This window comes from Belonocnema kinseyi, chromosome 8 (genome assembly GCF_010883055.1).
Source record: "Belonocnema kinseyi isolate 2016_QV_RU_SX_M_011 chromosome 8, B_treatae_v1, whole genome shotgun sequence".
NCBI lineage: Eukaryota > Metazoa > Arthropoda > Insecta > Hymenoptera > Cynipidae > Belonocnema > Belonocnema kinseyi.
In genome coordinates, this window is record NC_046664.1 from 85,037,870 (window position 1) to 85,056,332 (window position 18,463).

At 22.0% G+C, this 18,463-nt stretch overlaps 1 protein-coding gene across 1 annotated transcript in view; it reads right to left on the bottom strand.

Moving 5' to 3' along the window:
* Window positions 1–18,463, bottom strand: part of LOC117179038 (putative inorganic phosphate cotransporter) — a 65,613-nt gene that overhangs the window by 19,957 nt on the left and 27,193 nt on the right. The window contains exons 4-6 of the mRNA XM_033370661.1: window positions 14,052–14,182; window positions 13,832–13,955; window positions 2,243–2,327 (exon numbers count right to left, since the gene is read on the bottom strand). Of these exons, the coding sequence (XP_033226552.1) occupies window positions 2,243–2,327; window positions 13,832–13,955; window positions 14,052–14,182 (340 nt within the window). The remainder of the gene's footprint in view (window positions 1–2,242; window positions 2,328–13,831; window positions 13,956–14,051; window positions 14,183–18,463) is intronic.

Here is an 18,463-nt window from a genome sequence, read left to right on the forward strand (position 1 = left end):
TTGACAAACAAATAATAGAATTTCCGGAAAAAATTAATTTTAAAACAAAAAGGACGAATTTTCAACAAAAAAGTACATTTTTTAACCAAACAGTTGAAATTTCGGACCAAAAAGATTAATTTTTCAGAAGACAGTTGAATTTACAACAAAATAACGAAATTTTCAAACAAATATTAAAATTTTCCATAGAGAAAATTAATTTTGAAACAAAGAGAAAAATTTTCAACAACAGAAAAAGAATTTTTAACCAAATAGTTGAATTTTCTATTCAAAATGATGAATTTTCTATCCAAAAAGATCAATTTTCTATGCAAAAAGACGAGTGTTCAACAAAAACGTTGAAGTATCGGCAAAAAGAAATGAATTTTTTTAAAATAGTAGAATTTCCCAACAAAAAATTAATTTTAAAATCAAAGACACGAATTTTTAACAACAAAAAATAGAATTTTTAACCAAACAGTTGAATTTTCAACAAAAAAACTAAATTTCCAAAAAAATATTAAAATTGTCCACAGACAATATTAATTTTGAAACAGAGATAAATTTTCAAAAAAAAAGAATTGTTAACCAAATAGTTTAATTTTCAAGCCAGGAAGATGAATTGTTCAAATGACAGTTGGAATTTTCAACAAAAAAACTAAATTTTCAAACAAATATTAAAATTTACCACAGAAAAAATTAATTTTGAAACAAAGAGAAAAATTTTCAACAACAACAAAAAAGAATTTGTAACCAAATAGTTGAATTTTCTATCCAAAAGGATCAATTTTCTATCCAAAAAGACGAATTTTCAACAAAACAGTTGAAGACTCGACAAAAAGGAATGAGTTTTTAAGAAAATCATTGAATTTTCAACAACATAATTAAATTCTCACACAAATAGTAGAATTTCACAACCAAACCATTAGTTTTTAAACAAAAGACACGAATTTTTAACCAAACAGTTGAATTTTCAACAAAATAACTAAATTTCAAAACAAATAATAAAATTTTCCACCAAACAAAATTAATTTTTGTAACAAAAGAAACGAATTTTCAACAAAGAAGTATATTTTTTAACTAAATAGTTGAAATTTCGAGCCCAAAAGATTAATTTTTCAGAAGACAGTTGAATTTTCGAAAAAAAATCATTTTTTACAAAATATGACATTTTTCAACCAAAAAAATTAATTTTCAACTTATTAGTTTAATTTTTAACTCAAAAAAATGTTTCAGAAGATAATTGAATTTTAAACCAAGAAAGATGATATTCCAAAAACATCAAATTACGCCTTTGAAAAATATGAATTTTCAACAAAAATGTTGAATTTTCGATACAAAAAAGTAGTCGAATTTGTCACTTAAAGGAGGAATTTCAAAAACAACATTTAGTAGCAGACTTTTTAAATAAAAAGAATATTCACTTCCATCCAAAAAAATAATTTTAAAAAAAAGTGAATTTTCGACAAAATATTAGAATTTTTTAAAAGAAAAGAGATGAATTTCGAACCAAAAATATGACGGTAGACTTTTCAATAAAAAATAATTCACTACCACCCAAAAAAGACGACTTTTCTATTAAAAGATGAATTTTTAATCCAAAACTAACAATTTTTTATCCCAAAGGACAATTTTTTATCCAAAAAGACAAATTTTTAACTTGTAACAAAAAATGTTTTTTTATTATATATAAATAAGGTTTTTTATTTATTTTCGGTCATACTTACGTTAAAGGCATTCTAATTTTTATATTAAATTATTAAAAGTTTGATAAATTTACGAACAGAATTTTTTTAAATTAAAAAAATGTAGCCCTTTGTAAATAGTAAATTCCAGGCTAAATATTTTTTTTTATTAAATTATTTAACCCATTTCAAACAATTTTTAAACTTTTAATATTAAATAAAAAATATTATAATGGAATTTGAAATTATTCGTGTCTTTAATATGAGAAAATAAAAATACAGGTGGCTTTATTCAATAAAATAATCTTCTTTTTAGTCGGGAAACTAAAAAATCGATCTGAAAATAACTAAAAAATAGGTCAATTTTCAACCAAAAAAAGTTTAGTTAAATTTTCAATTTAAAAAATTATTTTTCGGCCAAAAGAATCAATTTATGAAGAAATTAGTTACATCTACTAATATAAACCTATTTTCACGAATGAGAAATCATTTTTATTTAATTTTATATTACAGGAGACTGAAAAATCGATTTTCAATTAATAGGGTGGATAGATATAAAAATTTTACTGTCGATTTACCTTGCATAGACCAAACAAACATTCCCTTCTCGGTTGGTGGAACCCATCTGGCAATCATAGCATGAAGAGCCGGGTAAACAGCGGCCTGCATCAGAAAAAAAATCATTTTTGTAAAAAAAAAGATAATTTATTTTAAAAAAAAAATTGTTTAAGACAAAAAAAGATTACAATTTATGAAAAAATCATTTTTTTAAAGAAAAAAATATATAATTTATGAAAAAAATCATTTTTGTAAAGAAAAAAAAAAATATATCAAATTTCAGAATTAAACTATTTTTGACATACAATGTTGAATCTTGAACTGGAATAGTTGATTTTTCAACCAAATTAATGTATTTTCAACAAACAAAATTAATTTTTTATTACAAATTTCGAATTTTGAAACGGAAAAGATAAATTTTCATCAAAAAAAATTAATTTTTTAACAAAATGACGAATTTCTAAATAAAATTATCAATCTTGAATTGGAATAGTTTAATTTACAAGTAATAAGATTGATTTTCTACAAAATAAACGAATTTTCAACAAAATAAATACATGATCAATTTAAAAACTTAATTTTACACACAAAAAAATGAATTTTTGACAAAATGGTTCAATTTTCTGTAAAAAAAATTAATTTTCAACCAAAGATGATAAATTTCAACTGAAATTATCGAATATTCAACTGGATAAGTTACATTTGCTAATATTAAAAAATAAGTTGAAAAAAACAATAATAATTATCAACAAAATAGTTAAATTTTTAGTAAGAAAATAATTTTTCAACCAAAGAGATGAATTTTTAATTAAACTTATAGAATATTCAAATAGATCAATTAAATTATCAATTTAAACAAAAATCTACAAACAAACAAAAAACGAGTTATCAATATAATAATGAAATATTCTGTGAAAAAAATTAATTTCCAACGAAAAAAAACGAATTGTCAATCAAATTCATGAATTTTCATCGTAAAAATATTTCCTGTAAAAAAAACGAAGTTTCCAACAATATAGATGTTTTTTAACAAAAAGGCGCATTTTTCATTCAGAAGCATTAATATTCTACAATAGAATTTAATCCTCAACAAAAAAGGTATTTTTTAACCAAACAGTTTCATTTGATTACCAAAACAAATTAATTTTCTGAAATAAAATTTCATTTTCATAAAAAGGGTCATTTTCAAATTTTCAATCAAAATCAAGAAGAATTAATTTTCTACAAAAGAATTGAATTTTCAAATAGATGAATTTTTAACCATATAGTTGAATTTTGCAAAAAAAAAAGAATAATTTTCTAACAAAAAAGTTGTTTTTTCCCAATAAAGATGCATTCCAAGCCAGAAGGATTAATTTTTTACAAAAAAATCTTAACTCTAAGTAGATTAATTTTTAAACAAATAGTTGAATTTTCTTCCAAAAAGGCGTCTTTTCTAACAAAATAGTTGTTTTTAACTAAAAAAGATGAACTTTTAAGCCAGAATAATTAATTTTCTACAAAAAACTTTAATTTACAGCAAAAAAGGTAGTACAAAAAAAGAATTTGCAACTAAAATAATTACTTTTTATCCAAAAAAGATCAATTTTTAAGCCAGAAGAATAAATGTTCTACGAATGAATTTAATTTTCAACAAAAAAGGTCATTTTAAACCAAATGGTTTAATTTTTTACCAAAAAAGACGAATTTTCTAACAAAATTGAAACACGAATTTTCGAGACAAAACAATTTAATTTTCAACAAAAAGGGTGATTAAAAAAAAATTGTGGAAAAATAGTTAATTTTCTAACAGAAAAAGATAACTTTTCCAGCTAGAAGAATTCATTTTCTACAAAGGAATTTGATTTTCAAATAAAAGAAAGTGATTTTAAATCAAAGTTTCATTCTCTACAAAAAAGACGAATTTTCTAACTAAATTCTTATTTTTTAATAATAAAATATCAATTTTCAAGCCAGAAGGAATGATTTTCTATAAAAGAATTTAATTTTCAAATAGATCAATTTTTAAACGTATAGTTGAGTTTTATACAAAAAAAAAAAGAATTTTCTAGCAAAATAGTTGTTTTTAACTAAAAAAAGATCAACTTTTATGCCAAAATAATTAATTTTATACGTAAAACTTTAATTTACAAAAAAAGGAAGTAAAAAAAAAGAATTTGCAAATAAAATAATTACTTTTTAACCAAAAAAGATGCACTTTTAACCTAGAAGAATTAATTTTTTGCAAAAGAATTCAATTTTCAAATAGTTATTTTTCCAACTAAAAAAGATAAATTTTCAAGACAGAAGAATTAATTTTCTACAAAGGAATTTAATTTTCAACAAAAAATGTCATTTTAAACCAAATGGATTAATTTTCTACCAAAAAAGATGAATTTTCTAACAAATCAGTTGTTTGTTAACCAATAAAGATTAATTTTCTACAAAAGAATTTAATTTTCAAATAGATAAACTTTTAACCGTGTAGTTGAATTTTATCAAAAAAAAGACGAATTTTTTAACAAAATAGTTGTCCTTTTTACCAAAAAAGATTAATTTTGAAGCCAGAATAATTATTTTTTTTACGCATAATTTAATTTTTAACAAAAATGGTATTTTTCAACTAAAAATTTGGATTTTTAACCAAAACAATAATAATTTTCTAGAACAGAATTTAATTTTCAACAAAAAAGTTAATTTTCAAACGCATAGTAGAATTTTCTACCAAAGAAAGTCGAATTTGCTTACCAAATAGTTATTTTGAATCAAAAAAGATGCATTTTTAACGCAGAAAGATTAATTTTTTGCAAAAGAATTCAATTTTCAAATAGTTCAATATTTCAAGTAAATATATTGCATTTTAAACACAATAGATGAATTTTTAACCGAAAAAATTAATTTTCAATTTAAACAGATTAATTTTATACAAAAAGACTTTAATTCTTAACAAAAAAGTTATTTTTCCACCGAATACCTGCATTTTTAACCAAAAAAAAAATATGAATTTTCTACAACAAAATGTAATTTTCCAGAAAAAAAGGTAAGTTTCAACCAAATAGATGAATTTTCCACTAATTGAGAATCACGAATCTTTAAAGCCAGAAGGAATTATTTTCTACGAAACAATTTAATTTTCAACAAAGAGGTCATTTAAAAAAAAAATCTGGAAAATAGTTATTTTTCCAACCAAAAAATATAAATTTTCAAACCAGAAAAATTAATTTTCTACGAAGGAATTTCATTTACTACAAAAATAGGTGATTTTAAACCAAATGGTTTCATTTTCTACAAAAAAAGACGAACTTTCAAACAAAATTGTTATTTTTTATTCAAAAAATATCAATTTTCAAACCAGAAGAAATTATTTCCTACAATAGAATTTAATTTTTAAATATTTCAAGTATAAATATTTGAATTTAATTCTCAAGGAAAAATATATTATTCTACCAAACACCTGAATTTTCTACAATTAAATTGAATTTTCGACAAAAAAGGTGATTTTAAACCAAATGGTTTCATTTTCTACACACAAAAAAGACGAATTTTCTAACAAAATTGTTATTTTTTAATCAAAAAAGATCAATTTTCAAGCCAGAATTTTCAAATAGTTCAATATAAAATATATTATACAATATTTTATATTATATAATATTATATAATATTTCAATGTATTTTACATTAAACGAAATACATGCATTTTTACAGTATAATTGAATTTTCTACAAAAAAAAATAACAAATTTTCTAACAAATTACTTTGTTAATCAAAAAAGATGAATTGTTTTAACCCAGAAGGATTAATTTTCTAGAAAAGAAATCAATTTAAAAAAAAGGGAACTTTCAACCAAAGAGTTGAATTTTGAAATTTTCTACATATAGTTGAATTGAAAAACAAAAGAATTTTCAAAGAGATGAATTTTTAACCATCTTTTATAGTCGGAAAACTCTTTTTTTTTTGTTTGTTATAAATCAATTAAAAAAAAAGTTATTTTACATTTTATCTGAAATAATGTTTCATTCCTTTCATAAAAGATTTTTGGGTTAAAAGTTACGCAAGATTAAAATGCTGGCATTTGAATATTAATGATCCAGGATTGATTAATTCCACCATCCCGAAAAAAATGATAAATCCGACATCTTTTGATACCATGAATGATAGACAGACAAGTGACGATAGTAATTTGAATAAGACAAAAGTAAGTGGGAATTTGATATAAGTGATAAGGATCATATTACGTTGTAATCACTACGCCCGTTGGACTTGCTAGGTCAATTGCACCCAGCCGAGTAACCTTATTAATAAAACTTATGATGCCGTCGTGTCGTTTGAAAAACTGGGGCAACAAGCCTATCTAAAACAGGTCGAAAATTTACTACATAATAAACAAACGCGTGACTCTCAACAAACTTTCAAAATACACTTTTCAAATAGATAAACCCAAGCCCAGGAATTTTTGTAGACTCTAGAAGTCAGATTTTTATTTTATTCAATTTTATTTAACTTCTTCCGGCTAATCCTGAAAAAATATCTGAAATTCCACGTTTTTTTTTTAATTATCTCAATTTTTTAAACAAGTTTTTATAGTACTAGACTATTATGTGGGCGCGTAGGCGCGCGCTCACTTTTATACTCATTTTTATCATCAACTCAATTTTCTAATAACAATTTATTTGTTAAAATTTTCTGAACACTTATAGCCTTGTTTACATATTACGTAACGTTATTTCAAACCCAATATTTTGACGTAACACAAAAATGCTTTTTTGGTATTTTTTTAGTATCGGCAGTTTTTTTTAGAATTATATAAGTTTTATCATTTTCATGAGACAATTAGAAAAGAATTTAAAATATTTAAGATGTGTCAAAAAAAATAATGTAGAAGATTTGAAAAATATATATTTTATTATAATGGATTTTACAAATTATTAGAAAAATTTTAGCCTTTTTAAAAGATATTTAGGTGTTTTATAATTTCAGAAGAAATAATAAATATTCCATAAATTTTCGGATATGCTTCCAAGGTTTAAAATATTTTTAATCTACGCAAAGCCTCTTGAATTCCTAGAAATATTTTTTAATGAATCCAATTTTTCTTGAAATTTTGGAAAAATTATTTAAAATCTAAAAAATTTACCTGAAAATCTTCAAAATTTTTTTACAAATTTGAAGAAAATTATAAAAGATTTTTGAATATTTCATATTCGCCAATAGAAAATGTAGATTAAAAAATATATATTTTTTACGGGATTTTACGAAATAATAGGAAAAGTTCGAGCCCTTTTAAAATTAAATATCTACACAAAACTTCTTAAATTTTTTAAAATATTTTTATCTGACTGGAATTATTCTTGAAATTTTGTAAAGTTATTTAAAACCTAAAAAGCTGCCTCAAAATATACCCAAATTTCCTAAGAACTTAAATAACATTTATTTCTTTAACTTGAGACCTTTCAAATTTATTTTAATTAAGGGCATGTGATACTTTACCATATGGGTTTTCAGTTTTCCACACATTTTGTTCACAATTTTTAATTTGAAAAAAAAACATTAGTGTCCAGACGTTTGCGTTTTTAACGTCTGGCTTTCCTTTTGTTTAAAAACTTTCACGTAAATCTGCATTTAAGTCTTCTGCACTTTAAAAATCTTCTTTATTCTCCTTAAATCTTCGCAATATTTATAGAATTTTATGGTTTAATTAATTTTTTATTTTTCAATGTTACCAAATTGACACATTTCGCTTTAAAATCTTCTACACTTTCTCGAAATTTAAGGAAATGTTTGATGTTTCAAAATCTTTTTCGAATCTTCTCCTAAATTATGTCATTATCCTGAATTTTTGAAAAAGTTCTAAAATATCTTATAAATTTTCATTGTTTTTTAAATCGTTCAAAAAGTTCTAAATATCTCTTAAATTTACTGAAATTTATTCTAAAATTATATATTTTGGCACGATGTTGCTTTAAAGGCTTGTAAACCCTTTTTTTTAAATTTCATGAAATAATTTGAAAAGTTTTGTAATTTTTTTTAATGAGCTCTAACAAATCATTAGTAAAAAATTGTTTGACATTTTCCCCTGAATCGAAATTATATATTTTTTCTTCTCTTGATGCCCTAAAAAATTTAATTTATCTAAATTTGAATTAAAACCCAGAAAATGGAAATAATTCTATTAAAATTTTCCATATTTTTTTTAACAATTTTGAAATCTGCAAAATTTAAAATTATTATTTTAGAATGAAATATTAACTGCTTAAAATTTTAACATATCTGTTTAAATAAATTTTATCTCAAAATCTTTCAAAATTATTAACACGCTTCTATTGTTCTAATTTTTAAAATGTGTTTTTTTAAATAATTTTATTTCACTTATCTCTTTGAAAATAAAAAGAAAATAACACCCAGATGTAAAAAAAGAAAACATTTTTTTCTGCTTTTCTGTTGTTTAAAAGTTCTGAAATAATTTCAAAAATAACAAAAAATGTGTAAAAAAAAATGTAAACAACAGCATTTTAATGATTCTTTAACCATTTAAAATATAAATAATTTAAATTTTAATTTAAGAAGTGTTCAGTTTATAAAAAAATTTAATCCTATAATTTTTTATGTTTCTGGCTTAAAATTGCTTTAAATTTTTAATTTAACTGATTAACTGCATTTAATAAAAAATTGTTCAGTTTAAAAATGTCAATGGCTTCCATTTGATACGTGCAAATTATTGAGCATTTGAATCAGATTTTTATACAAAATTATTGAATTTAAAAACTTTTAAACTTGAATTTTAAAACTTTGAAATTTAAGACTTCCACATTTTTAGATTTAGAGACGGATTTTTTAATTCTCATTGCCCATAACAATTTTTTACGAACCGGGAATTTTTTTCTTGAATTAAAACCGTTTTTTTTAAAACTATTTGACAAAAAAGTGTTTTTTTACTGTGGAAATTGTATCTAAAACTATTTTTTTTATGAAGATTTGTTTTTAGTATTTAATCATTGTCCAAATAGTTGCATTTTTTAACAAAAGAAAAATTTGCAATCAAGAAGATTAATTTTATTCTTCAAAAATTAATTTTCATGAAAAAAACTTTTCACAACAATAGTTAAATTTTTAACTAAAAAATATCGTTTTCAACCAAAAACTACTCGTAAAATTATGAATTTTTGGCTGAAATGATTTAATTTTCAACCAAAAACGATGAATTTTCAACTGATAAACTTAAAAAAGACAAGAAACAAAAAGATGGATTTTGAAATGAAAACAAAAAAAAAACTATTTTCAATCAAAGTTATGAATTTTAAACTAAAAAGATAAATTTCCAATTAATCCGATTAATTTACTACCATAAAAATAAAGAATTTTCAACCAAACATCGAAGTTAAATTTTAAGTTAAAAAATGAATTTTTAACCAAACTGATCAATTTTTACCTAAAATGATAAATCTGGAACTAAAATAGTGGAATTTTCAACAAAAAAGTTAAATTTTAAAAAATATACTTAATTCTGAAAAAGAAAAATGCCAAAAAAGTGATGGAATTTTTAATCAAAAAGATAAATATTCAAAAATGAGGACTAATTTTCAATCAAGAAGATTAATTTTTTCTCAAAACTATTAATTTTCATTTAAAAAATGAATAAAAAAATATTTCAATTTTTAAATAAAATGTTAGGTTTTGAATAAAAATATCAATTTTAAACTAATCAGAATAATTTTCTACCACAAAAAAACAATATAATATCAATTTCCAATTAATATGATGAATATTTAACTAAAATATTTAATTCTTATGACAAAAAGATGAATTTTTTAAACAAAAATATTAATTTTCAACCGAAACGATTTATTTTCTACCAAAAAGACGATTTTACATCAAAATACATGAATTTTCATCTAAAAAAAGACAAATTTTTAACCAAAAAATAAATAAATTTTCAACCAAAAATGGAACAGTTAAAAACATTTTTTTTTAACCAAACCGATACATTTTCAAATAAAGTGATACATCTTGAACTGGAAAAACCAAAAGGATGAATTTTCAATCAAGAAAATTAATTTTCTTCCCAAAGATTAATTTTCTTTCAAAAACATGAATTTTCAACAAAAAAAAATTGAGTTTTTAACTTAAAAAAGATCGGTTTTGAACCAAAAAAAGGGCATTTTCAAACCAAGTGATATATTTTCAACTGTTCGTAAAATCATGGAATCTTCACCTGGAATAATTGAATTTTAAACCAAATAGATTAATTTTAGATAAAATGATAAATCTAGAACTAAACTAGTTAAATTTTCAACCAAAAAGATCAATTTTTAACTAATAAACTTAATTTTGTAAAAAAAATTAATTTTCAACAATATACATGAATTTTTAACCAAATATTTGTCTTTCTAACTAAGAAAAAATGATAAATACAAAAATATGGATTTTCAAACAAAACAAAAAAACGAATTTTCAATTTTGATGAATTTCAAACCAAAAATTAAAGTTAAATTTCGAATTGAAAAATTAATTTCAAACCGAACTGATCAAACTTTATCTAATATTATGAATCTTGAACTCTAGTTGAAAATTCAACGAAAAAGATCAACTAAAAAAATAGACTTAATTCTCAACAAGAAAAAAAATGCCAAAAAGGTGATGAATTTTAAACCAAAAAGAATAATTTTCATTTAAAAAAATGAATTAAAAGAAAAGTTGAATTTTTCATTAAAAAAGGTCGGTTGTAAACCAAAAACAAGGAAATTTTCAACCAAAGTGATAAATTTTTATCTAAAATGATAAAACTTCAACTGAAAACTATGACAGTTAAACCAAAAAGATGAATTTTGAAGAAAAGTGTTTCTCTTACAACCAAGTAGTTTTATTTTCAACCTTAATTTTCCAACAATAAAAAAATTCAAACAAGAACATTAATTTTCACGCAAAAAGATGATTTTTCAACGAAAAATGACGAGTTTTCAACAAAAGATTAATTTTCAACCAAAAATGACATAATTAAATTTTGCAGCCAAGAAAATTAATTTTTATTTAAAATAAAACATAATTGAATTTGATACGAAAAAGATGATTTTTCAACCAAGAAAATAAATCCCTACTAAAAAGACCAATTTTGGACCAAAAAGATTAATTTTCAACGAAAAAGTTAACTTTTTGACTGGAATAGTCCAATTTTCAAAACAAAACGATCAATTTTCAACTAATTAAAATTATTTTCTACAAAAAAAAATTTGCACTAAAAAAGTCGATTTTCGAACAAAAATGGAATATTAAATTTTTCCAAAATTTTTCAACCCAAATGATTAAAATACTTCGAATTTTCAATCAGACAAGATTTTTCAACTAAAAAAAAAAAAATTTCAACCAAAATTAAATAGTTCAATTTTGTTGTTTAAATAATTATTGCTCAACAAGAGAGATGAATTTTTAAATAAAATTATGGAATATTTAAACTGGAATAATTAAATTATCAGTGTAAAAAAAAACTTTAATATTCAACCAAAAAAAAAATATATTTTTAAAGTTTCAACCAGAATAGTTAGATTTTCAATGAAAGAAATTAATTTTTAACATAAGAAAAAATTAATTTTTAAGAAACCACTCTTTTTTCAATGAAAGAGAAATTTATAATCAAAAATATAATATTTAAATTTCTAATTTCAAAAATTATTGTTAAACCAAATAGATACATTTTTAATTAATTAATTGAATTTTCGGCCAAATATTTGACATTTCAAACAAAAAGGTTTAATTTTTAAATAAAAATCAGTCAATATTAACTAAGAAGAAAACGAATTTTCAACAAAGTAGTTTAATTTTTAAACAAATTGGTGAATTTTCAACTAAAATTGTGAAACTTCAAGAAATTGGCGCATTTTTTGAACCAGAAATGAATTTTCAATTAAAATTATGAATTTTCAAAAAAAACTATAATTATAATTAAATTTTATTTCGAAAAAATATTTAAACTTTCAATTAAAAAAATTGATTTTCAAATAGACAAAAAACGAGTCTTTAACAGGACTTAAATTTTTAATCAAAGATGATGAATTTTTAACGAAAAATATAAATTCTGATATTTGAATCAAAAGATATTTTACTTTTTAAAAAAATTGAATTTAACCAGAAGACATAAAAAAGATTTTTCAGTCAATAAAGAAAAAAAATGTCATCCAAAGTGTTGAATTTTCAAATCAAAAAGAGAAGCTTTTTACAAAACAATTGAATTTTCAACTAAGAAAGATAAATTTTCATCCAAAAATATAATATTTAAATTTACAAATTAAAAAATTATTGTTCAACCGAGAAACTAACGAATTTTCCATAAAATTTACGACCTAAAAATATGATTTCTCGACAAAAAAGATCCTTTTTCTACCAAATAGATAAAATTTTAATTAATTAGTTGAATTTTCGGCCAAATATTTAATTTTTCAACCCAAAAAGATTTAATTTTTAAAAATAAAAATCAGTTAAATTCAACTAAGGAAAACGGATTTTCAACAAAATAGTTGAATTTTTAAAAAACAGGGCGAATTTTCATATAAAATTATGAACCTTCAGCCAAAGAAAAAAATAATTTTCAACAAGCAAGCTCATTTTTTTAACCAGAGATGATTTTTCAATTAAAATGATGCATCTTGAACAAAAACAAAATTAAATTTTAATATAATATAAAATTTAACAAGACTTAAATTTTCAATCTGCAAGCAAGAAAGATTTTTCAGACAATAAAGAAAAATAATGTCCTCTAAAATTTTCGATTTTTAAATTAAAAATAGAAGCTTTTCACAAAACAATTGAATTTTCCACTAAAAAAGATCAATTATCAACCAAAAATAAAATATTTACATTTTCAGCCAAAAAATTAATTTTTAAACAAAAAGATGAATTTTCTAACAAAAACAAAGACGATTTTCCAACAAAATACAAGAATTTTTAAATAAAAAATACCAATTTTCAACAAAATCGTTTCAATTTTGAACCAAAAATCGAACTGTTAAACTCTCAGTTTAAACAAAAATTAATTTTGAACCAAAAAAAAAAAAAGATTTTTCATCTAAAAACAAATTCAACCAAAATTAAATAGTTTTCGTTAAAAAAAATAATGTTCAACCAGAGGTGAATTTTTAAATAAAATTATGGAATATTCAAACTGAAATCATTACATTTCCAAAATTTAATTGCTGATATTTCAATCAAAATTTATTTTATTTTTAAATAAAAAACAGTTTAATTCAACCAAAAAAGACAAATTTCGTACAAAATAGTTGAACCCTCAACCAAAAAAGATTTTTTAATCAATAAAGAAAAGGAATATCCACTAAAATGTTCAATTTTTAAATTAAAAAGAGAAGCCTTTCCAAATAAAATTGAATTTAAAAAAAATAATAATTTTCAACCAAAGAAAAAACGAATTAAAAAAGTTACATTTTCAATGAAAATATAGTTGATATTTAAATCAAAAGAGATTTTAATTAACAAAATAAATGAATAAATAACCATGTCAAATCAACCAACAAGGACCAAATTCCTAAAAAATAATAAAATTCTCAAATAAAATCTCAAATCAAGTTCTAAAAGTCTTAAAACAAAAGAAAAACGCTAAATGAAAAAAAACATAATTTTAAACTTACCCCGAATAATCCCATGAGGAAACGGAGAATAAATACGAGGACAACATTCAAATACGGCAATTGATCAGCAGCAGCGGCTAGAGGTACCAGAAGATTTAGACAAGCTGGAATTAAAGTTGCGAATCTATATAGAGAACAAGAAAAATGATAATAAATAAAATCAACCATAATCGATGAAAAACCTTTAATATCAAAATCCAAAAAATAAAATCTCGCTCACCCAACAACTTTGGCACCGCCTAATTTTTCGGCTAATATACCTGCGGGTATACTAGCTGGCAAAACCCCGACGAAATATGAAGCTAAAAGATATCCTTGAACTGGTTGAGACCAGGCATATCGAGGACCAAACTAAAAATTTAAAAATTTAATTTGAAATAATAATGAAAAAAAAGGAATTTAATGATATTATGATAATTTCGCATTATTTAATTTATTTTATAATTTATATTATTTAATTTCAATCAAATTAATCAATTTTCTCCAAACTCGATTAATTTAATTTTTACGCATTTTTAAATTCCAGGAATTTCTACATAGTATGAATTGTTTAAAAATGAATGAATTTCAGATTTTTGTTCATTTCTTGTTTTTTTTTCTTCAATTTTGTATAATTTTAAGTTTAATTTTTTTTAATATAAATTTAACACCTTGCAAAGCCGAAAATCAATATTCTGTTCCTTCGTTTAATTTTATTGTCTTTCTTTCCTGAACTCGAATCTTTTTTATTTGAATTCTTTCTAATTCGGAAAGAATTTGCAATTTGGACTATTTTCAAAACAGAAAACTTTTCAATTTGAAATTTTTTATATTTATATGAATATAAAAAATGTTATATTATTTTATTTGTGACTGTTTGCTCTCAAATCGATTTAGATTCAAATATTTTTCATTTGGAAATTGTTTTTTTTTAATTGCCTGTGTAACATGAATTCTAATTTATATAAATATAAATCGATAAATTGTAGTCAATTTTAAATATAATTCTAATCGTTCAAATTGAATTATTCTTAACTCTAGTTATATAAATTAAAATATATTTAATATATTTATAAAATTTATAAATATGAATTTAAAAATTCAAATAGAATTATTGCTAAGTCCAGTGGGATTCTAATTGTATAAAGTAAAATTATAATCCATACAAATATAAATCTAGCAATTCAAGTTTCTAATTAATTTAGCGATTCAAATAGAATTACTGCTCATGCAATTCCAATTACAATTCCAGCTAATTGAATTGATTTCTGCAATTCACGCGGAATCCTAGTTAATACAAAATTAATTCTAGTCAAATCTAGCAAGTCAAATAGAATTATTAAAAATTCAAGTGGAATTCGAGTAATTTCAAATATAATTCTAGCAAATAAAATTGAATAATTGCAATTTAAACGGAATTCTAGTTCATACAAATAGAAATCTAGCAATTAATATATAATAATTCCATCAGATTTTGAGTTGACTCAAGTGGAATTCTAGCTCACAAAATATAAATCTAGCAATTAAAACAGAATTGCTGTTAATTCAAGTGGAATTATGATTGATTCTGAAAAAAATTCCAATAGATTTCTGGTTGATTTAAGTAAAATTCTAGTCAATTTTAAATATTATTCTAATTCAAATTGAATTATGGCAACTCAAACGGAATTCTAGTCATATAAATATAAATAAATTTATAAATATGAATCTAGCAATTCGAATGGACATTAGTGGAAATATAGTTTTTTGAAGTGGAGTTTTAGCCAATTTCAAATATAATTCTAGCAAATGAAATTGAATAATTAAAATTAAAATGGAATTCTAGTTCATACAAATATAAATTTAGCAATTCAAATAAAATTATTGCTTATTAAATTCTTGATCGAATATATAATATATAGCAATTCAAAAGAAATTATCTCTAATTCAGGGTGGAATTCTAGTGAATTTTAAATATGATTCAAGCAAATTAAATTGAATTATTGCAACTCAAATGGAATTCTAGTTAATACAAATATAAATCTAGCAAGTCAAATAGAATTATTAAAATTTCAAGTGGAATTCTAGTCAATTTCAAATATAATTCTAGCAAATGAAATTGAATAATTGCAATTTAAACGGAATCCTAGTTCATACAAATAGAAATCTAGCAATTAAAATATAATAATTCCAACAGATTTTGAGTTGACTCAAGTGGAATTCTAGTTCACAAAAATATATATCTAGCAATTAAAATAGAATTGCTATTAATTCAAGTGGAATTGATTGATTCTGAAAAAAAATGTCAATAGATTTCTGGTTGATTTAAGTAAAATTCTAGTCAATTCAAGCAAATTAAATTGAATTATTGCTTCTTAAATGGAATTTTATTTCATACAAATATAAATCTGGCAATTAAAATATAGTTGCTGTTAATTCAAGTGGAATTATAATTTATTCTAATTCAAATCTAATACTCCCAAAAGATTTTGAGTTGATTTCAGTAAAATTCTACTTCATACAAATATAAATCTAGCAATTCAAATAGAATTATTGCTAATTCAGATGGAATTCTAGTTATTACAAGTGTAATTTTAGTCAATTTCAAATATAATTCTAGCAGATCAAATTGAATTATTGCAATTTAAATGGAATTTTAGTTCATACAAATATAAATTTAGCAATTCAAATAGAATTACTGCTCATTTAAATGGAATTCCAACTGATTCTAATTAAAATATAATTACAACAGATTTTAAGTGGATTCAAGCGGAATGATAGTTCATTTAATATTAGAAATTCTAATCAATTTAAAATATAATTCCAGCCAATTGAATTGTTCTTTTTTTCCTGCAATTCACGCAGAATTTCAGTTAATACAAAATTAATTCTAATTTGTTATAAATATAAATCAAGCAATTAAAATAGAATTACTTCTAATTCAAGTGGAATTCTAGTTCATACAAATATTAATTTAGCGATTCAAATAAAACGATTGCTCATTCATGTGGAATTCTAATTGATACAAATTAAAATCAAATAATTCCAACAGATATTGAGTTAATTTAACTAAAATTCTAGGTCATAAAATTATAAATCTTGCAACTCGAATCGAAATATTGCTAATTCAAGTGAAATTCGAATTAATTATAATTCAATTATAATAATTCCAACAGATTTTTAATTGATAGAAGCGGAATAATAGTTCTTACAAATATGTGGAATTCTAATCAATTTTAAATATAATTTCAGCTAATTGAATTCATTTTTTGCAATTTACGCAGATTTCTAGTTACTACCAAATTAATTCTAGTTGTTATAAATATAAATGTAGCAATTCAAAAAGAATTAATGCTAATTCAAGAGGAATTCTAGTGCATTTTGAATATAATTCAAGCCAATTTTATTGAATTATTCCTACTTAAATGGAACTCTAGTTCATACAAATGTAAATCAAGCAATTCAAATAGAATTATTAAAAATTCAAGTGGAATTCTAGTCAATTTCAAATATAATTCTAGCAAATGAAATTGAATAATTGCAATTTAAATGGGATTTTTTTCCTACAAATATAAAACTAGCAATTTAAATAGAATTGCTACTCATCCAAGTGGAATTCCAATTGATTCTAATTTATAATAATTCCAACAGATTTTGAGTTGATTCAAGCGGAATAATAGTTCATATAAATATGTGGAATTCTAATCAATTTTAAATATAATTCCAGCCAATTGAATTGATTTTTTGCACTTCACAACGGAATTCTAGTTAATACATAATTAATTCTAGTTTGTTATAAATGTAAATATAGCAATTTAAAAAAAAATTATTTCTAATTTGGGGTGGAATTCTAGTGAATTTTATATATAATACCAGCAAACTTAATTGAATTATTTCAACTCAAGCGGAATTCTAGTTCATACAAATATAAATCTAGCAATTCAAATAGAATTATTAACATTCAAGGGGAATTCTAGTCAATTTCAGATATAATTCTAGCAAATGAAATTGAATCATTGCAATTTAAATGGAATTTTTGTTCCCACAAATATAAATCTAGCAATTCAAATAGAATTACTGCACATTCAAACGGAATTCTAATTAATTGTAATTAAAATATAATAATTCCAATAGATTTTAAATTGATTCAAGCGAAATAATATTTCATATAAATATGTGGAATTCTAATCAATTTTAAATATAATTCCACCTAATTGAATTGATTTTGTGCAATTCACAACGTAATTCTAGTTAATAAAAAATTAATTCTAATTTGTTATAAATATAAATTAAGCAATTAAAATAGAATTATTTCTAATTCAAGTGGAATTCTAATTGATTCAAATTAAAATCAAATAATTCTAACAGATATTGTGTAAATTTAAGTAAAATTCTAGGTCATAGAAATATAAATCTAGCAAATCAAATTAAATAATTCATTACTTAATAGTAAAAGTAGCCCTAAAATTGGACATTTAACTGTTGGGCTTAATATGTTCAAATGAATGAACGAACTCAAACGGAATTCTACTTCAGACAAATATAAGTCTAAAATAAATCATGTAAATATAAATACAGTCTGTCAAGTTAAAGCGTGGGTAACTTTTTTGGTAAAATATTTTATTTAAACGCATATTTCTACATGGAATTACATTTGTCAAGGTGTCGAGCAAA